Source organism: Cryptomeria japonica, chromosome 11, assembly GCF_030272615.1.
Source record: "Cryptomeria japonica chromosome 11, Sugi_1.0, whole genome shotgun sequence".
Lineage (NCBI taxonomy): Eukaryota > Viridiplantae > Streptophyta > Pinopsida > Cupressales > Cupressaceae > Cryptomeria > Cryptomeria japonica.
Window position 1 is genome coordinate 448650956 of NC_081415.1, and position 22367 is coordinate 448673322.

Below are 22367 nucleotides of genomic sequence, written 5' to 3' on the forward strand. Positions count from 1 at the left end.
TAACTTCTAACTATTATTGACTTCCTATTTTCTATCTTTCTCCTATTCACTAATTCTTTGCTACTCTGCTATTCTATTCACTATTAACCCTTACAAATGAAGAGCTTGAGATTTATATAGAGAGCTCATTACAATGATTGGCTAGGATCAAACCCCATCAATGGCCAATATTTTACAATGAAACCCTAATTAGGGTTTGTTACAACAAACTTTGTTTTGGCCAATAAAATAATTACAATGCTCGGACACATGTCACTTTTGGAGCGTTTGACCAATGGATAGTGGGGGTAGGTACATTGGAGTTTGTGCCCCCACGGGTGAGCTTAGTTCATTGAATCGGTACATGCTGATGTAGGACCTTCTGATTGATGGAATGGTGACTGGGATGCCACCTCAATTTGCACTTGTAAACCTCATACATTAGCATGAATGATTATTGAGCAATATCTCTTGATACTCAACATTATTCACTTGCTCAAAGCTTGGTGTGATGATGATCAAGTTTGACCTTCTTCCCTCGCTTGCCCATCTCGCCTTGAGGTGATTGTATGACCTCTCTTCTTTATGAAATCTTTTGGATATCTTGAAGTCCTTGCGTAGTCACCTTTCATGGTATCATTTTGCTTGCCAGTGAAATCCTTCTTCTTTTGAATGTCATGCTTGCCTTGTGTTGTGTTCCATCTTGGTGTAGTCTTGAATGTGCTTCCTCACTCCCGGCTTTGATTCTCCAATCAAACCTAGAAAAGAAAACATTTTGAATCATATTAATGAAATAACAAAATTAAATGTATTAATACAGCCCCTATCATACTAAAAGAAGAATTTCGGACTTTTTGAGTGCAAATGGAGGAAGTTCGCATTTGTAGGGGAGCAATGGAAGTAACTTTCACTCCTAGAAGGGAGCAATGGAAGAGAAATTCGCTCCAATGTGATGGCAATGGAAATCGCTCCAACATGAATGCAAAGGAAGTGACATTCGCTTCAAATGATGAGCAATGGAAGTCATTTCAATTTAGACACTTAGCTTGATTTCCTCTAATTACCCTCCATTCCATCCACTCAAATGCATCAAATTACCTTCGTGTGAGGCCTTAGGAGCAAATTCGCTCTCATGAAAGAGTAAAGGAAGAGTATTTCGCTCCTGGGAGGGAGCAAAGGAAGTGGTTTTCGCTCCAAGACTCAGGCAATGGAAGTAACCTTAAATTCTTCCTCTAGCTTGGTTTCAGCAACTCATGTCTTAGGTTTTAGTCTCTATGCACAAAAGATCATCAACTAGCCCTCATGAATACCTTACAAGTTAGAAGTGAATTTGCTCTCATGAAGGAGTAAAGGAAGAGGAATTTGCTCCAAGGTGAGGGCAATGGAAATAGTCTTAATTCTGCCACTTAGCTATGTTCCATCAACTCATGTCTGGGAATTCTTGCCATCCATGCATGTGAATGTGTCAAATTAACCTCAAGGAAGGCTTTAGAATCAAATTCGCTCTCATGAGAAAGCAAAGGAAAGCGTATTCGCTCCTAATGAGGAGCAATGGAAGTAACCCTCAAATTCACCACTTAGCTAGGTTTCCTCTTTTCATCAACTTAAATCTTGTAGTTTTGCTCTCCTAGTGTGTAGCTGTGTCAAATTATTGTTAAGGGAGGCTTTGGAATCAAATTCGCTCTCATGAGGGAGCAAAGGAAGACGTATTCGCTCCTAGAAGGGAGCAATGGAAGCACATTTCGCTCCTAAGGAGCAAAGGATGTGTTTTTTGCTCCAAAAGGGGAGCAATGGAAGTAGTTTCAAATTTGTCATCTTCTTTCCATTCCTTAGTCAAAATTATAATGCATTTGCTTCTTTCCATGATCAAAATGATGTTGAAGGTACTTAAACTTGCTCCTTACCGTCAAATATGTTCAAGAAGTTCAAATCGCTCCAAGATGAGGGCAATGGAAGAGGATTTCGCTCCTACGAGGGAGAAAAGGAAGACGTATTCGCTCCTAAAAGGGAGCAATGGAAGCACATTTCACTCCTAAGAGGGAGCAAAGGAAGACGTATTCACTATTGTGAATGAGCAAAGGAAGACGTATTCACTCTTGAGAGGGAGCAAAGGAAATCTTCATGTACTTAGCCAAATTTTGCATTCGCTCCTGTGGATGAGCAAAGGAAGATGTATTCGCTCCCGTGAATGAGCAAAGGAAGACTTATTCGCTCCTGAGAGGGAGCAAAGTACATCTTCATGTACTTAGCCAAATTTTACATTCTCTCTTTTGAATGAGCAAAGGAAGACGTATTCGCACCTAATGTCTTGAAGATGACTTCACTCTTGTGAATGAGAAAGGAAGACATATTCGCTCCTGTGAATGTGCAAAGGAAGACATATTCGCTCCTGTGAATGAGCAAAGGAAGACGTCTTCGCTCTTGAGAGGGAGCAAAGGAAATCTTCATGTACTTAGCCAAATTTTGCATTCTCTCCTGTGAATGAGCAAAGGAAGACGTATTTGTGCCTAATGTCTTGAAGATGACTTCGCTCCTGTGAATGAGAAAAGGAAGACGTATTTGCTCCTAAGAGGGAGCAAAGGAAATCTTCATGTACTTAGCCAAATCTTGCATTCGCTCCTGTGAATGAGCAAAGGAAGACATATTCGCTCTTGAGAGGGAGCAAAGGAAATCTTCATATACTTAGCCAAATTTTGCCCTTTCAACCTGCAACTAACCTTCCTTACCTACTATGCTCAAATTGACATCACTCAACCTCTTTCCAACCTAAGGAGGGAGAAATGACTACCATTGCCTAGCCACCTGAGAAAGTGCACTTCTTCAAACGAAAGGCTAATAGCAAAAGACCTCACTACTACCAAAAACTAAGCTAAGACAACTAACCTAAAAAGTGAAAAAGTGGGGGTCCCCATTTGCAATGGGGTGATGTGTGAATACGTCACAACAAGTTGATTTGGCATATCATAATTCAAACAGTTGGACATTTGAGCAGTCTTCCATGGCACACATCGAGAGACTATTCCTTCCCTCTCTTCTCATGGAGTTGTTTCAGCCTTGGCGACTTGACTTGTTTCTTCCTAAGGGGAGGAATGTCGTTTTCCACTCTTGGATCTCCATTAGAATACATCCTTGATCTTTCATCTTCGGCATTGGAGCTTCTTCATTATGGGGGGGATACATTGTCTCTTCTTCTCTCCCTTATGGAGGGAATATTTATCGTACTTTTGTGACTGATTCTGTACTTGGGGGGCCACTTGGAGTCCTTCATCTTAGTCACAAGTAGTACCCTTTTATTTTTCATTGCATCTCTCACTTTTGGAGGGGTTTTTTCCCATGTGGTTTTTCTCCTTTTCTCCATTTAGAGAGACCTCATCTGTGTGAGTTGCATTGGTTTGTACATGAGTACCTAATCAGGCTTTGTTGCCAGGACTCATTCATGCATGCAGTTTGCATTCATCATTAGCTCTTTAGCTTATCCCTAAGTTAATCTTAAGGGGGGGTGTTGGAGTACTTTTAGGACAGTTATCTTATTATTTATTAATTAGGTCCTTTAATTGCTTTTTCACTTAAGCTAAATTTAGGTGCTTTATTTTATTTAGGTGTTACACTTTTTTTGTTTGAGTTCACTTAGAGGCACTTCTGATTTATATTTTTAGCTTTAATGGTTGTTTGCCTTGGGCATCAATAAAATGAGCTAGCTTAATCATATGTCTTCAAACATCTGTACATCACAGACAAATCCAGTCTTTTATCTTCAAACCTTGCTCTATTTAACTTTACCATTGTGTGCCCCAATCAAACCTTACTCCTTGACATTAATGATAATCAAATAAACAATCTAGTTCATACATCTTGTTGACATGACTTTGACATCAATGACAACTTCATTTTCATACCTTTGACATCAATGACAAATTTCGAACGAAATTTGCAGAATTTGGAGGTTTGAGTTTGCCAAAGAGACATTATGGATGCCACTCTTTGCTAATATTTATCTTACCTGCTGGTTGGGGTACCAGATTTGGGCAATTTGGGAATTTGTAAATTAAATAGGGGTTTGCTGGGTGATTTTGGTGTGGGAATTGATACATTGGGTGAGGTCGTGTAACCAGCTGGTCATGGAACTTATTGCAGACATCTGAGGTGGACTATGGAAAAACTTTCAATTATAAACCACAGTCTATAAGAGCCACCATACTTGCTGACTATCATTTGGTGTTGGGAAATCAAATTAATGACCATATATTAGGTGTTGGCTGTATCCTGTTGCTGGGTTGAAGAGCTGTATGTATAGGCATATGAAAATGGATAAATATCTCAAAAATGGCATTAGTGGTTCCTGCTGTTTGTGGCTTCCTTTGGGCATTGATTCCACCATTCTATGGGACATGTGAGGGAGTTACTGGATCATTGACTGAGATTAGGACAGTAATAGCAAACTGGAAGTGATATTGCAGACTTACATCTTCATTGCCTGTCCTTGGAGAGGAATTGTTGAAGGGTCTGAAGTCCTGCATGTGGTCATGGAAAGGACAGAAGCAAATTGGTGGCATTAGCACTGCTATGTGTGGTAACTGGAGCTGGTGCGATTCATGCTTAGCATTGTATACAATGAGTAGGTAACCCAGAGGCAATACAAATGCTGTCACACCTTATTGCATGAAGAATAAAAGTCAGAATTAAATATGATAATGTCTGTCATATTTCCAAGTTGAATGTTATCCCTGCTATATAAGTCAGAAAACAATTAGAAAACTTCCAAACCCATTGATAAGACGGAGGAATAATTGCCCAAAAATTTGCTAGGAATTTTACATTGTTACTGATTCTTCTTTTCTTAAATATTTTTGTGTTATGTATCAGAAATCTTTATCTTTGGGTCTTGGTGACTTGTTTGGTCCTCTTTTGTTTGCAAGTGGAATTGTTACCAACTTTGTTAGAGCCAGAGTTTAGTGTAGTTGAGTGTTATTGTTCCTACGAGAGATGCATAACCATAACTCTGCTTCCTTTTTGTGGATTGTAGCATTTTCTTTTTATCTGGATAACCTCTGAGAGTGAAGCATTTATAAATCTGGACCTTGGTTGGCAAATATTTTATATTTGAATTTAATTTAGGTTCATAAATATTAGTCTGTCTTGGTAGAATGCACATGTTTTACCAAGTAAAAAAGCATGTGGAATTATCTAAATTAAGCAGATGCTTTGTGTTTTCATATGTGTTGGTCCAATTATCTTTCTGTGGTTATGGCCTTCATTGGTAGTATTTACAAGGAAAATCCAAGTTAGAAATGCCCTTTTGTTATGGTGGAGGAGAGTTCTCAATTTTGCAAACATTTATTTGAATTTCATGGTAGGCATGCTGTAAGACAAAGACGCAATCCAAAGGAAACTGCAGATTTGACAAGCATACATGAGCTCATGGATGCTGTTGATCGGAATACTCACTCAGGTGGTGTATAATGCCAACCTTGTATTTGTAGATATCATGAGTAACATTGCATCAAGCTTTTATAAATCACTAGAGATGAGAAATTTTTTGTGTAAACTTGGACGATCACTTTTGTTGTTTGTTGGTTTCTTTGTTTTCTCGTTTTTAAAGTGAATAATGTTGGCAAGCAATGTGCTTGGGATTGCTAACCAAGAAAATGCTGCAGGGCTATTGGATATTGTCAAAGATTGTACATATGTTGGGATGGCAGACAACACTTCGGCATTGGTGCAATACAAGACACAATTGTATCTTGTGAATGTCGTGAAACTAAGGTCAGATGCTTGTCTTAACTCACAATGATGTGTCATGCAGATTGCTTGAAAGTAGAATAAAATATATATCTTGGTTTAACTTGTAGCTTCCCTAGCCCACAAATATCCAGTTATACCATATAAAAAGTTGTAGTATAAATGGTGTAATGTCCCCAGTTGGGAACTCTAGGAAAATATGCAATTTTTTTGGTAGTTTTCTGAGTATATGTAGAAACTGAAAATGGAAAATGGAGAAACTTAAAACCTAATCAATGCTGATCAGGAAAATGAAGTTTCAGAATTAATAACTTGCCTGCATTGCAGATCTGAAAAAATGAACGACTAAAACAATTTTGTTAACCCTTGAAAACATGTATAATATGAGATATAATTTATGTCTTCCATTAATGTTGTTGGAAATAAATAATTTTTCATAGCATTGAGGATATCAATTAATAGGTCTGAACTGGACAACAAAATGATAAACAAATACACAAGCAAACTAATGTTTCTAATTACAAAATAACCATGCAACTGTATGGGCAGTATACACTCTTGAAACAAATGTCCAAATGCTTCTATGTGGCCTGTACTGGAAGGTGCTGCACTGGGAACAGCAGTACAGTGGTCCTAGCTGCTGGTTAAAGATGGGCACGGACTCATATCATGCTAGAAACAGCCCAAAAGTATGTGGAAAAGTGAGGTGCAGCCCTGAAATATGAGGTGCAGCTAACAGTTAAAATGTGACCTTGCATGGCAGCAGCTGCAGCTCCTAAAGAGCTAAAAACCTTGTTCCAAAGGCTTGTAACAGCCAAATTAAACTAGGGCATATTAACGTAATATTTAGTCAACAATGGTCAACTTATTCTTTAGGAATATTCTTTTATTCTTTTAGATAAGTTCTTATCTATGCTCCCAAGTTTCGGGGATGGGGACGACAAGAGACGGCAGGACGTGTTTTCAGTATGGGGGTACTTTTGGGCCATTTTTTAGGGGAAGGCAGGGGACAGCTACTGAAGAATAGGGAAAATTTAAAAAATATAGAGAAATTTCAAGTATTCATGTCATAACATTGATAAAGCATTCATCATAGATGTTGTAGAAGCTTAGAACATAACATTAGATTTGAATTGAGGTTTCACATGAGAATTGACAAACAAATTAACAAAATTCAAATGCTTTCATTGTTAATGTGCATACATATTATATAAGAATTATAACAAAATGCCTAAAGGCTCTAAGTCGCAACTACAAAATGACAAAAACATAGAAAATATATAGCTATCCCTAATTAATAGATGCAACTGGTAGGTCTGTATCAAAATCAGAGCTTGAGTTTGAGTCATTGCTAGTATAAGGGGCCATCTCAGGCAATGAAACCCCAAGTCCTCAAGTCGCCGAGTTTCTGAAACATTTAGGGATGGGGACAGGGGTACGAAGGCAACAGACACGTCCCCGAGGGTACATAACATTAGATTTGAATTGAGGTTTCAGATGAGAATTGACAAACAAATTAACAAAATTCAAATGCTTTCATTGTTAATGTGCATACATATTATATAAGAATTATAACAAAATGCCTAAAGGCTCTAAGTCGCAACTATAAAATGACAAAAACATAGAAAATATATGGCTATCCCTAATTAATAGATGCAACTGGTAGGTCTGTATCAAAATCAGAGCTTGAGTTTGAGTCATTGCTAGTATAAGGGGCCATCTCAGGCAATGAAACCCCAAGTCCTCAAGTTGCCGAGTTTCTGAAACATTTAGGGATGGGGACAGGGGTACCAAGGCAGCAGACACGTCCCCGAGGAGCACTGATTCTTATCCATGGCTTTCTTAGTTGTCGATCTTATACTTTATGGATAGATCATTTGTAACTCTTATTTAAGGAAACTTTCACTCCTTCGTTAATATCAAATATCTTGGTAATTATTCTGTGTTTTCATTTTTTGTAATATGGTATCAAAACCATCTACAGAAATTTCCTGGGATCGGTGAATGTATGGAGTTCTATGGACTGCTGCCGACAGCAACAAATCACACACACAGGACACAAAAGTGCCAAAAGATTGTCGTATGATTGTATGAAGTTGTTTTCTAGCAATTTTTTTGAAATCACAAGTTCATTATTTGGGCAGTTTTTTAAATAAAATTTTGAAATTACTACTGGTAAATCATAGATTTTTTTTCAAGGTTAGGAAGCATTGAAGTATCTCTTCTATCTTGGAGACGGCAATATCATTCTAACTTCTCTATCCTGGATATGGCAACACCAATCTGAGCAATACGTGTAATGATTGAAAAGCTTTCATTTAGGCGATTTCTGTCTTCATTGGTGGGCAAAGACATTGTTGTTGGTAGTGTCTGTAGCTTTGCAGATGGGCTTAAGCCTGGACATTAATTGCCCTTTACTGAAATCATCAATTCAGAAGAAGTATGTTGTGCATACTAGCAATCATTCACAGCAGCCTTATGTTAATGACCATTTCCAGCAGTTCAACAATCATTCACAACAGCTTTCTGTGAATGATCATTTCCAGGTATTAAGAAGAGTTGAATTAATGTATTGATTGTAATCTGAATCTTATTTGGTGCTGCAGCAAATAAAAGGTCAGAATTTTAATCTTTTCCCAAACTGTACTTTCCTGAAGAGGTTTGTGGTATTCTCCTTCATAGAGATAATGAGTTAATATGCAGCAGTAGTTCAGACTTTCTTGCAATTTATCTTAATGCTTAAGAAGGTTAATTCTATCATTACTTTATCAACAATTTATTGCAAGTTCGAAAATGTTAAACTGAAACAAATTCACAAGAGGACAACATGGCATATAATTCTACTTTAAGTAAAGCAAACTGTTTGAAAAAAGTACAAAGAGTGGAAACGTGAAAATAGGTTTAGATCAATAGGAGATATTACAGTGGTATCAGAGATTTGACCCTGCCAGCCTATCGGGTTAGGAGCTGCGGTAATTTGTTAGTCAGGCAAGATGAAGTCCTCTGAAGAATTTTTTTTAGAATGTTTAATTAAAATGCAGTGCTTCAAAAGCATGGTGGGAACTTAACAAAATTGTTTGAGCAACTTGAATTTTCAGAGGACACAGAGACAAACAAAAAGAATTCTTCAAATGTAAGAAATCAAGCAGTCAGCAGAAATGAATTGAGAAGACAAAACCTTTGCTTTTCATGCAAAACGAAATAGGGGCCTAATCACCAATGCACATATAACAGTAAATTTCTGCCATGATTTCAGGAAGCTTGCAAAGAAATAAAAGAAGAGGAAATTATTTTTGATTCTAAGGAGGATGAAAATGAATCTTCATATGTTTTTTCTGCTACAAATGAGTACATAGATGAGATCATAGAATCAGATTTCGATAAGATAGGGACAAACAAAGAAGAAGAGTCAGAATAGCAGGTTGGGGAGAAATCAAACTTTCATGATGTCTCTATGACAGCTGATGAAACATTTTCCTTTACACCAGCAATAGACAAGGAGTCAAGGAAGCTATTGTATAGTGCTGAAGATGTGGAGAGGACTCTACATGTAATGTCCCTTTTCCACGAGCTACCTTAATAAATGAGAGTAATATTAATTATTAAAGTAATATCAAATAATTAATTAATGTGACTTTAGAACAAATTAATTTAAGTCACATAACCTTCCAAGAAATTGTTGGAACCGATTATTATTATTATAATAATAGTCTTGGGATTGGAGGACATGTCTGGAATAATTAATTTTGTAATGTTTTGAGAATTTTCTCAAACTTGTATTCTTGGAATTGGAGCCAGGATCACCATTTTCGTCAGTGGAAGACTTGACCTAAATGGACTTGGGAGATTCAGTCAGAGTCTTTAGTTTGGGCTTAAATGGAGATCTACAGTAAATAAGCAAATCAGAAAATCACAGGTTTTATAGAAGTTAATATCAGAAGGAATTACTATAATTATTAGTGACTTTCTGTAGTGAATCTATATATATCTGGATTATATTGCTAACACCTGTTGGAGCACATCTAGTATTCTGCACAGGATGTTGATTTTATAATGTATGAGCTGAAAATTAATTTTATCGGGCTTTACCTATATTTTTTATATTACAAGTTTGAAGTCAAATATTTGAAAAATTTTGCACTATAGTTTGGGGCAAATATTTGTTAAATGGGGCTCTCCTATTGGCCGAGTCAACCTTGCATTAATATTTCTTGAAGTAGTGAATATTGTCAACGGAGATCATGAGAACATTGCCTGGTATCCTTGTGAATGCCAGTAATTCATGTGTACATTGCAAACGCTAGAGAACATTCAAAAGTATTACCTGATATCAGGTCTGAGTGGATTCATCATGTGACTATTCATTTTATATATATGGAAGATTTGATATTGTACACGGTCCATCCTATATCTGACGGTTATCTGGAAAGAACTCAGTTTTAAGTCATATCGATATTCCTCCTGCCAGGTGAAGAAAAGGTTTCAAACTCTGCATTTGGATCGTAGCATAGATACCATCATTGTGAAATATTTTTGTAGGATAAAATCCAATGTAGCAGCACCATTTATATCGCATCATTCAGACTTCAAGCGGGAGCATCCTGGAAATAATGGTTGGCATCAAAAGTTTCATATCACATTATTCAGACTTCAAGGCGGGAGCATCTTGGAGATAACGGTTGGAATCAAAAGCATTGATCACAAATATTCCTTGTGTTTTCTGGAAGCAACAACATGCACTGAATTGCAACTTTAAATCAGGTGCAAACTGCTTTTAATATCTGCTCATTAAATGAAAGTGAATTCCTGCATAATTGATCAGTTTGGCTGTTGTAAAACTGTGCGAATATCATTTCCTGTGTGTCAATTGAAGTGGGAGGTGTTATTCATACAATAATCAATTCCCATAAAATTACCAGAAATACACCATAGACTGGGTCAGTAGTGTCAAAACAGACAGAAAACTTCCAAAGCCAGCCATTTCTAACAAGTACATGAGAATATAATTGATCTGGAAATAAAATAACAGAACTTATGCATTAAACTCAGATTGGGAATTTTACACTAGAACAGTGTGAGGAATGGATGTAGAAAACTGAGCATGCTAAGATGATAGCTGCTCAATTAAGAGAGAATTTGCAGCGAAGGCATGAACACATGGGTTCACAACATGAACAAAAGATGAGTTTTCAGATTAAATTATGTCATTTGGATATTGCATTGGGAGTCCAACGAATGCATTCACATGATCAACACATCCAGAAAATACAACAGATAATGTTGAAGGCTTTAATGGACAATGTGCCAAAGGTAGCAAGTATGAATATATTGGGGGTTGGATCTCATGAGGTTGCACAGGCAGCCCAATGTCTCTCACCCCAAGAAGACCTCAAGAATGACAAAGAAGGCAGACTTATTGTTCTTTCTAGTTCAAGGTATGATGAAGCCAGATTTTCAGATTTTAGTATGATATCGCAGAAGATTAAAAACAACTGTAAGAATTGTCTTATAGTTCAGGTTCTTATTACAATTGTGCTTTGGAATTCGCCAACCAAGGGTTTTCATCCTTCAGTGTTCAAATTTTAAAATTGGATTTGATAATAATGAGAATGGATATCTCAACGTGGGGGCTTATAGTTCAGGTTCTTATTACAATTGTGCTTTGGAATTCGCCAACCAAGGGTTTTCATCCGTGAGTGTTCAAATTTTAAAATTGGATTCAATAATAATAAGAATGGATATCTCAATTTGGGGGCTTGGCTTCCCTATGTAGGCACCTCTACTTTTGGCTTCTTATTATTCCATTTTTCTCTTCTAGTAAAAAATTATTAAATAAAGAAATACATAGGCCTAATAATGTCTCATTGAGATGACTTTCAATAACACTTAATTGCCATTTTAATTTAAAAATGATTGGGCTCAGATTACAGTGTTATATGAATTTATTTCCCTTAACTTGCCCCTTAGTCTATATAAAATAGAAGTAGGCTACAGGTCTTCAAATAATTTTTTGGTTCCAGAGAATGGGACATGGCAAATGGTAATAAGAATAACAATGCATTTTTTTTCTTTGTTTCTCTATTTTCAAACTGAAGTTTATTGTATGTATAAGAGAAAGAAAGTTACAAACCAGTTAGCTTATAAGAAGACAAAAGTAAGCTGGAATATGTCTGTCATCAGAGATTTACAAATCTTACAGCTGGATCTGAGTCCTACAAGACATCTTTTATTACATAGGTACAAGGGTATGCAAAACTAAGAAAAGTAATAGGAGCATCATGATATAAACTAATTACCTAGCAATTCTTCAAGCAACCCCCTGGAATATACATAAAGCAGAGATTTACAAAGTGTATAGACTCTAATAGTGTTGGGTTTTACAACATACTTGATGGCTTACAAAAATTGTACCAAATAAGCTTTGCAAGAAGCAGACTGGTCCTGCTGTTATGGACATGTTTATTTTGGTTCTTCACTGTGATTGGTTTGTTGTGATTCTCCAGCAGTTCCTTCCGACATAGGCTCGGATTGGTCCAGGTGTTTGGGGTGTGGTAATGACTTCTGGATGATAACCAGGGGCATCCCAACCCTTGTCTACAGCTGGATTGTGTTAGAGCTTCTTGCTGGTTGAATCTTCCTTTTAGAAACCCTGCTGTTTGCAACCTTTTTTGCATATGATTTCACAAATCAATATTTTGATTGAGTCATATAGAAGTTTTTCAAGAGTTTAAACTCTGTATTATAGAAAATGAGAATTAGATTTCAATATACCAATACATTTAATCTACTGACTATTGAAAGAAAGAAAGAAAGAATAAATGAATGAAAGAAATTATATTAATGTCTGGGAATGACCAAAAGTAGGTAAATGGGACTCACGAATACAGCAGTTCTTTCAAAGTGTTTGGAAAAAAATGATACATAAGGAGAGATGAAGAAGATCTAGGGAAGTTTGATTCTAGAGCTGATGAAGGAATTTTCCTAGTCTACTCCACAAAAGTTAAGTGTACAAATGCTATAATAAGAGGCTGCACAAGGTCATGTTGGTGTACGTTTTATCATATACCGAACATTAGAATAAAGTACCCGAAGATAATTTATCCTCCCTTGAACAAAATCACCGCGTATGCTAAGATTGCTAGAAGATCATATGGCGATTCCAAGGTTTCTTTTGTCAGGTCTTGACGTGTGGATAAGTTCAATGGGCGTTCTAATATGCTGGTAATACACAAAGGGACTTACGCTTGCCTCGTTCAATTCGCAATGAAGGTTTAGACAATGAAGCTCTATCATTTGGGACTTGGATCATGGAAAAACTGAAAAGGAGACAAGGTTTTAGAAATTCTATTCTATTCCTATGAATTCAAGAGATAGTATTGACCAGGTGATCTCAATAACCACACTTTGCTTCACCTCTTAAGACAACTACACAAAGTGGATGCAATCTTCTAGGGATGTGCTTATGATCGGAAGTTAAGCATACACAAAGGAAAGCTCAGACTAACTTTACACAATGAATAAAAACCATCTATTCATCAAAAGTATGAGCGGAGATACACCACAAATCAATAATTATCAGATCTTGCATTCAATCTAACATACATGAAATATAATCTAAACTTTTGTGTTGAGGAAATTGAAAACCTTGGTAATCATTCAGACAAAAGAGATTACAAGGCCTTTAGAGAAAGCACACAAGTAATGTATTATCCAAAAATGACCTTGCAACAATATTTCAAAAACCTCACACTCACCAAATGAGAGGAGGCAACCATATAGGAGTCTAAAATTTTTGAATGGCCGAGATCGAACAGTGATCAAGGGCCCAGATCGAATAAATAAAACTCTAATTAGGGTTTGTTACAACTAACTACCCCTCGACCAATGAGAAAAATACATTTGGGGACACTTGTCCTTCTTGCTAAATATGAACCAACAATAAAAATAGAAGGTAGTTGCATTGTGAAGTGTGCCCTCTAGAAGCTTTTGTGGATAAGTCAGGTTCAATGAACCTGGACATGTTGACTTGGAACAATCTAATTGGTTGGAAGATGACGAGGCACCACCTCACCGTGTTGGATGTCCTCTCTGAATTCTCCAATTTGTGTCAAGAAATTGTCTAAGTATGGAAATTTGTTTTTTTCTTGTCTTGTCCTTAATTCTTCAGAAGATGAAATCCTTCAAGAAGTTGTCTTGATTGCTTACATAGGTCTATTATTGTAGATGAAATTCCCCAAGAAGTCTGAAATTTATTTAATTTTTTATCAAGTCCGAGGACTTTTCTTTCTTGATGCCTTGAGATTCTTTCAAGTGCCTCGAATTTGGGGAAGAATCCCTTTGTGAAGTATTTCTCATAGTTTGCCAAATTTTGGCCATCTTTATGCTTGGACGAACCTTGCTTGTGGACTTGTCTTCAATTCCGAATTTGGCTTGAAACTCCATTTGTGTTTTCTGTGATGATCCCGCCTCAGTTCTCATCCAAAACTTGCAAAACCAAAAGAAATTAAGTTAGAGTCCTCACTTTGAGTGTAAACTTTGAAGGTTAGCAGCTAAGTGTATCACAATTTTACTCTCTCTCCAACACTTAGCACTTTAAATGGGATTTTTCAGCACTTGGATATTCTGAAAATATCAAGAAAATCCCTTGAATATAACCAAACTCAGGAAGCTGCATGTCTGATTTCAATCGAAAATCAGAACTAAGTCCAAGACAACTTGATTGGGATCATACTGACTTGCTCACAAGGCAGAAAATGAGAAAGAAAAGAAGGAAAATCTGTTGGATTCATTCTTTCTTTTTAAAACTTTGAAGAAAAACCAGATTGAGAACCCAATACTCTGCCCATAGAATCCATTTGCACCTTTGGAAGAATGAGGAAGAAGGGAAAAGAAGCTGCCAAGGAGGTAAAATCAGAAGTTTAACTCAGAAAATTAATGATTTTGCCCTCCAATCAAGGTTCTTCCAAAATCTGTGTGCAAAGTCGTGGAAAATGGTTGAAAACTCAGACTTATACTTGAAATTCTCTTGAAATCTTCTTTCAACTTGCAAAACTCTTAAAAATTCTCTCAAAATGTCCTTTGCCTGCATAAAACCTCTTAGAAACTCTCCATTTGCTCCAGAAAGTTCGAACTTCAAATGAAGAAATGAAGAATGAAGAAGGTATTTGTGTTAGAGTTCGAATTCTCAATTAGAAACTCAGAAATCTCTTTAAAATTTGTTTCTATTTAGCTCTCAGTCCTTCGAATCTGCAAAGAAAGTTTCCAATTTGATCTTTAGTTGACTTGTCATCTTTATCAAGTTTGAACTATTCATCTTAGCTCAACAATGCAAGTATCTAAATCCATTTCCAGTTGTGGCTCGAACTTGATCCGCAATATTCTCTTTTTAAAATAAAAAAAACTTTCTAATTCTTCCTTAGTTTGAACTTGGATTGAATCTTTGCTGACATCACTTCTTCTCTTCCATTTTAGCAAGTACCCTTGACTGATTTTGTTCTCCAAACTTGGGCGTACTTTACTTGAGTTAGTTTCCACTTCAACTAGGATAGGGCGGACTTTATAGAAGTTGGGAACCATGATGTGCTGATGTAGGGCGGACTTGGTAGCACTTAGTAACTTCAAGTTGCAAGGTAGGTTGGACTTTGATGATATGTTGCACCATTACTCTTCTCTTGGGCGGACTTTGCGCAAGTCATGACCCATCACCTTCATGATGTGATGTCTTCTAGGGCAGATTTTGCTTAGTCCATGCACCATCACCTTGCAGATTGGGCGGACTTAGAGAGACTTAGGCACCAAAATTCATGTCTTTGGGCGGACTTTGCTCAAGTCATGACCCTTTGACTTGGCCATATTTCTTCATCCTCAAGGTAAATTTCACTTGATTCTTTTCTCAACACCTCCAAGGCAGACTTTACTTGTTTCATGTACCTTGTAATCACTTCCCTAGGGCGGACTTCATAGAAGTTATGAACCATATGCAGGTTAGGTGATCTTGGAGGGAACTATGGCCATGCTGATGTAGGGCGGACTTAGACACATTTGCTCCATTTTCTTTGTTCTTCCCTAGGCGGGCTTGGTTGATTTTGTGCACCTCATTTTACTTGGTCACACCATCTCCAAGGCAGACTTTGTTTGACTCATGCATCATGGGATCAAAACTCAAAATCTTCATAACTTGTGCAATTTTTCTTAGATTTGCTTGAAATTTGAAATTCATACATCTTTCATCCATTGAATTCCTCAGGATCCCTAAAATATAGGAAATTGGCTTTTTTGATCAAATCTTGAATTTTGGAGGAATTTGATGATTGTTTTTAGTGCATCTCAGTGCCAACAGTGCAAACCCTAGATCCCCTTCCAAAAATAGAAAAAGCAAGCATCCCTAAAAAATAGGAAAAACTTTCTAAAAATAGCCATTTCGAGGATTGTGCTTAAAGTCCCAAAAACAAAACTTCCTAAAAAATAGGAAAAAGCAAAAAACAAACTTTCCAAAAATAGAAAGTTGTCCAAATCCACTCAAATCAATTGCAATCTTCGTCCTTCGGCCTTTCTAGGCACTCTGACGGTGTCTAGGCTTTGTTCTAACCATGGCTCACACAAACTGACTCATGACTTCCAAAACTAACAAAATTGGTAATACTGATGTCGGAAGGTCACAAGGCTCTAACAAAAACCCTAGAAAGCAGAAAAGAGGGATGGTCCCCATTCTCAATGGGGCGATGTGTGAAAAAGGTCACAATAGGTCATTGAAAGTTAATGTGAAAGTAGATGAGGGAAGACACTATGAATAAGAAGTACAAGAAGATGTTACTCAAAATTAGGAAGTTTGCAAAGAAGAGGAAACAGAGGAAGAAACTGAACAAGAAACAGTTGAGCAAAGGGACCTAAAGACACCATCAAAAGCACCACTCAAGACTCCATCCAAATTTGTCCAAAAGAATCATTCAAAAAAAAGACTTGATTGTTGGAGACAAAGATACAGAGATTCAAACAAGGAGGAGATTTACTAGCACATTAGAACATGCAAATTTGTGCTTGCTCTCTAAAATAGAACCAAAGAACTTTACATTAGCAAGTGAGGACAAGCATTGGATAAAATCTATGGAAGAGGAAGTGGATCAAATTGAGAAGAATGAAACTTGGGAACTTGTCCCAAGACCTACGAAGAAGAATGTGATTGGCACCAAGTGGGTATTTTGGAACAAGTTAAATGAGTATGGACAAATTGTGAGAAACAAGGCAATATAAGTTTGCAAGGGGCATGCTCAATTTGAAGGAAATGATTTCGAAGAAACCTTTGGTCCTTTTGATCCTATGGAGGCGATAAGGATGTTTTTAGCTCTTGCTAGCTCAAAGAATTTCTAAGTTTGCCAAATGGATGTGAATTTCACTTTCCGTAATGGCAATATAGAGGAAGAGGTTTACGAACAACCAGAAGGTTTTGTGTGGTCAAAAAACAAGGATTATGTGTGCAAATTGCAAAAAGTGCTCTATGGATTAAAACAAGCTCCCAAAGCATGGTATGCAAGGTTGGATAAATACCTACAACAGTAATGATTCAAGAAAGGAGTTGTAAATAGCAACCTTTATGTGAAAACCGTTGGTGAAATTAGTTGATTGCTGTAGTGTATGTGGATGATATTATATTTTGGAGAAGTAGTGACCATATGTGTCAAGATTTTGTAAGGAGTTTGAAAAAGAATTTGAAATGTCTATGCTTGGTGAGTTATCTTTCTTCCTTGGGCTACATATTTCTCAATTAGGTAAGGGGATGATCATTTCACAAACCAAGTATATTAAAGGAATTTTGAAGAAGTTCAGAATGGAGGATTGTAATCCTATCAGCGCAACCATGGTAATAGGACGTAAATTATGCAAGGATAATGAATGACCCAGGGCAAATCAAACACTCTATAGGTCGATGATTGGAATCCTATTGTATTTGATAGCTTCAAGCCCTAACATTATGCAGGCAATTGGTTTTGTGGCATGGTTTCAAGCAGCACCAAAGCAAACTCATGTGCAAGTTGTCAAAAGAATATTCAAATATATAAAGGACACCATGGATTTTGGGTTGTGGCATCCAAGAGGTAAATATTTCACTCTTACAATGTATACGAATGCAGATTGGGCTGAACATAGTTGAACTACTCGCCAAAACCAAAAACTCACCAAGTAAATACATCAATAAAATTACATCTTCCTCTTCCCAACTCTAGTAAAAACTAGGGGAGAGGTAGAACTAGAGGCTCTAATCCTAGAAGTCTGTTGTGGCTGTGCCCCCTCGCTCGGTATGACTAGCTCAGGCTATGGCTCAACCTCCATCCTGGTTGTAGCTTTGCCTCTAGCTGCTCTTGGCACTGGCAATGAATCGTCATCCTCTTCAATATCATCCAGTGTGAATCCAAATCTACCCCCCTCCTCCATAGCTTGCCTCTCCAAATCATAGATGTTATCCTCAGTAAACAATGGAGCCTGCTCCTGCGATGTCTAATCACTATAAGGATCTATATCATCGAAATCAATCGGACGAGATGTTAGCTTTTAATGATCAGATTAATAATTAATGAGTAGAAAACAAAAATGCACAGTAAGGAGGACACACAACACAACTATACCTTGGGAAAACCTCCCTCTTGGAGGTGAAAAACCTAGCTAAATTCTTAGATCATATTAATCAATGAACAATAGGTCTCTTTACAACTAGCTTCAGCACATGAAGCATTTAGCACGTCTGAATTAGGTGAGCATGTAACTTATTTGCAGTCACCAATGGAGTTCGCTGATGAATTGCAAACCTGAAGGTGAGTGTGGAGACCCTGGAAGATAGTTAGCTTCTACTGGAAATGGTTTGCTATTTTTGGGTTATGAATCGATGTCCCTTGAACTAGCTTGCACACCTTGAAATATGATTCGCTGTCCTTGTAATGTGAATCGCTGATGCTCATGAATGCTTCGCTGATAAATGATCTTGCTGAATGGAGAAGTTCGCTAAAATGTATATAATGAATGCTCTCAACAACTTGAATATATAGGAGATAATACATTCTAATATCCCTCTTGGTCGGCCTAGACAATTTTCCCGCCAAGAAGAATAGGTCTAGGTTAAGTACAAGTTACATATGAACACAAGTTACATGAATAGGTCTTGACCTATTTTGTGTTTACAAGTTACACATATTTAATTTGCCCAAATAGGGCCTGCCCTAATTCAAGTTACATCATATCCCAAATAGGCCCATACACAATAAATTTTAAGGCCAAAGGCCATATTAAAATTTACCAAGATAGATCGGCCCAATCAAGGGATACGACCTAGCTACATTTTCAACACCAGATGGTACTTCCTCTACCTTCCTCATGTGCAATCAAAGATTATATTGCACAAAGACAAGGTCATTGAAGCGTTTTTGAGCTAACATGCTCCTCTTCTTCGTGTAGATGGCCTCGAACAAGCTCCAATTGTGCTCACAACTGGATAAACTACAAGGCTGGCATAAGATTTTGAGGGCAAATTTTTTTAGATTTGGGATATTTCTACCCCAACTTTTCGACCAAGCATCTGCATAATAAAATATTGAAATGTTAGAAAGCAAAGTGAAAAGTGAAAACATATTTTATCGAATAATCAATTACTTTAGACGCCAAATATTATACTTGGGGTTTGAGTGGTTCTTCCTCTCTTGGCCAACTCTGAAGAGAATAGCTTACCGCTTGCTCATAATTTTGGAGTTCGGCCACAACGAGGTCCCTCATCTCAACCCTGAGGTATCATTCTCTGAATGCATGTAGTGAGGCCCTCCATGTCCTCTCCATTGGGACCTGAATAAGAATCCTCCAACTTAAAATGAGGGTTGAGGTAGTACCATGTTGCATGAATGGGTTGGAACTAATTGTTCCACCTCTTATCAATAACTTCCCAAATGGGATCAAATTTGAGTCTATCCCCCTTCAAGTAATTTTTGAGATTCTTTGGCCATTTCCATGGCCTCGTAAACATACCCCATTGGGGTTTGATATCCATCTACCAAGCGGAGAACTCTAACCAAGGGCTCCAACACCTACAATTGAAAAATACAAATTACAAAAAGTTTAATTATTGAAGTTACAAATTAATAATGAGACTTGAATCAAGAATAATTAAATATTCAAGTTTTGAAGTTACCTTCACAATATCTGTAGCTCTTTGTGCAAATAGGTTGTCGAAGACTATGCATGCAACACCCTCCTTCAAGCTTATGTGAATAAGGTGAGTGTAGCCATGCTTGACTCACAAACATTTGTTTCAAAGCCGTCCATGCACCAAAAATGCTTTGTAACGTTAATAAATCATTGCAAACCTTGTGACACCCGCTCTAACCAATTCTTTTCCTTGTGTGTGCTCTCTCATCAAGTGAAGAACCCAAGGGTGATTGTAAATATATTTTGTGATCCTCCTTGTATCTTTTACAACTGGTGTCACCCAATCAAGTTTTCCTATGCCCTCCAAAAGAAGGTCAAGGACATGTATTGTACAAGGTGTCTAAAAAAGAGTGGGGTGCCCATGACAATTTGCTCCAACATGTGAGCCAAAGTTTCAGCATTTTTCACCTTGTTGGAGGCATCCACTGATTTCAAGAACACCACATTTTTCTTGCAAGCAACCAAAAATTAATTATGGTACGGTTTTTGCCATCTGTCCACCCATCGGGAAGAATAGTGCAGCCATATTTTTTCCATTCTTTCTTTGCTCTTCCACCACTTCTTTTGCCCTATCAAGTGCTTTTGTGAGCAATCTACAAGTACAAAGTGAAATTAGGTCTTAGTACACAATTTTGATTTAAAAAGAAGAAAAACTTTTAAAAATGGAATCAAGTGGACTAAATTACTAACCTGCCACCCAAGTCCTTGCGAGAAGGGGCCTTGTATCCTTTTCTTGAAACTGTCAATGCGGTAACCAAATTAAGCCACTAAGGAATGTCTACCACATTGAATGGGATGTTGTTGAAGTACCAAAAATCGGCACATGCAATGACTGTTTTCTCATGCATTTCCCTATTCCATCCAATTGCCTCTAATGATGGTTTTGCTCTAGGTGTGTTCCTGGGCACAAAATAATTACCTATAGATTGTGGTACTAATGGTGATGCAGCAAGTGCTCTACTACAAGAAGCATAAGTGGTGGTCGAGGTGGTGTTGGGTTTGCGGATACGTGGGCCACGACAAGAGCCCACTATGCCCTAAAATGCTTCTTCTTCAAGGTCAATTGAAGCACCTTGAGATCCAACTATGGCTGCTCTCATGGTTAGTTTTGCCCTCTCCCTTTGCAACTTTTTCTCTTCCCTTGCTGCAACAATGGCATGAATGTCTTTTCTTATTTCTTTTGTGGCCCCAGGACATACCTGTTGTGCGTTGCACACGCTCCCTGTTGCCGATAGGGTCCCCCTTTTTTTTGAGGGCCTTTTCCGTCTTCGCCCTGTTGAGTTCCGCGCAGAGTGTCTCGCGTCCTTTCGAGCGAGCCCGTGATCAGTCTATAAGATGATGATGTTGAGCAAAGGAGCCTATGATTCCATGAGGTCAGTCGAGCCCTTGGGCACGAATTCCAAGAGATTGTTCAAGCTTGTAAAATTGCCTTAAATAGGCGTGGGATGATAGAAGCTGGTGAAGTCCTCCAAGTGAAGGATAAAGTGTCAGAAGTTCGCACGAGGACCCAAAAATGCCGATTTTCACCAAGGGATACAAAGGAGATAAAGAATGCAAAGTGCTAAGGTTGACAAACTCGCCCAAGTGCCGAAACTTGCATTTTTTTTAGTGAAAAGTTGGCAAAGTGCCCAAAAGGGCCGAAACTCGAACCTTTAAGTTAGTGTTAAAAGGTGAAATTGGCAAAGTTGCCAAAAGGTCCGAAATTCTCAAATGACACTTAAATTGCGAAATTTTCAAAACACTATAAGTCGCTAGAGTTGACAAAGTTGTTGAAAGGTCCGAAGTTTAGCAAACCACGCACAACTCCCGAAAATCGCGACTTGGAGAAAATCGCGATTTCTTCAGAGGTTGCGAGGCTGACAAAGGGGGTCAAAGTGCCGCACTTCGCAAAATCCTCCATTCCTCCGAAAATCGCGTTATAAAAGAAAAACGCAAAAGGTGAAGTTTTCAAACCACGCCCAAATGCCGAACTTTGCGTGACCAGGGATGAATGCGAAGTGTTTAAACTCTGAAAAAGTTCCCCCATTCTTTCGAAAATAGCATTGTGGGAGAAGTGACGAAGGCTTCAGTCCATGCAAACTTGCAAAACCCTTCTAATTTCTGAAGTTCACCGTCCAAGCAAAAGGGAAGAGCCGCGGATTTGGGAGGTGCGATTTTCCTTCAAGGTTCAAAAAATGCATAAGGCACCGAAAACCACGATTTAGGGGTTAGTTGCAGGAGAATCTTCATAATTTGAAAACCTCTTCCATTTGCTAGGAGATCGCATAAGGTTAAATCGCCCAAGTTTGAAGCCATAAAGGAAAAACGCACAAAGTAAAAAATCGCTGAAGTAAATCGCTGAAATCACCAAGGTAGTAAAATCGCTATGCCCAAATGTTTCTAAATTGCAAGTTCTTTTCAAACCATAGGCGCGAAAATTTGAATTAGAAGTTAACCGTTAAAATTCAAAAATTGCAGAACTCTTC

General features: G+C 37.7%; 1 protein-coding gene across 1 annotated transcript in view; it reads left to right on the forward strand.

The window, feature by feature from the left end:
* LOC131041394 (DNA mismatch repair protein MLH1) overlaps positions 1–22367 on the forward strand; it is a 383111-nt gene that overhangs the window by 229631 nt on the left and 131113 nt on the right. The window contains exons 10-11 of the mRNA XM_057974450.2: positions 5334–5428; positions 5634–5742. Of these exons, the coding sequence (XP_057830433.2) occupies positions 5334–5428; positions 5634–5742 (204 nt within the window). The remainder of the gene's footprint in view (positions 1–5333; positions 5429–5633; positions 5743–22367) is intronic.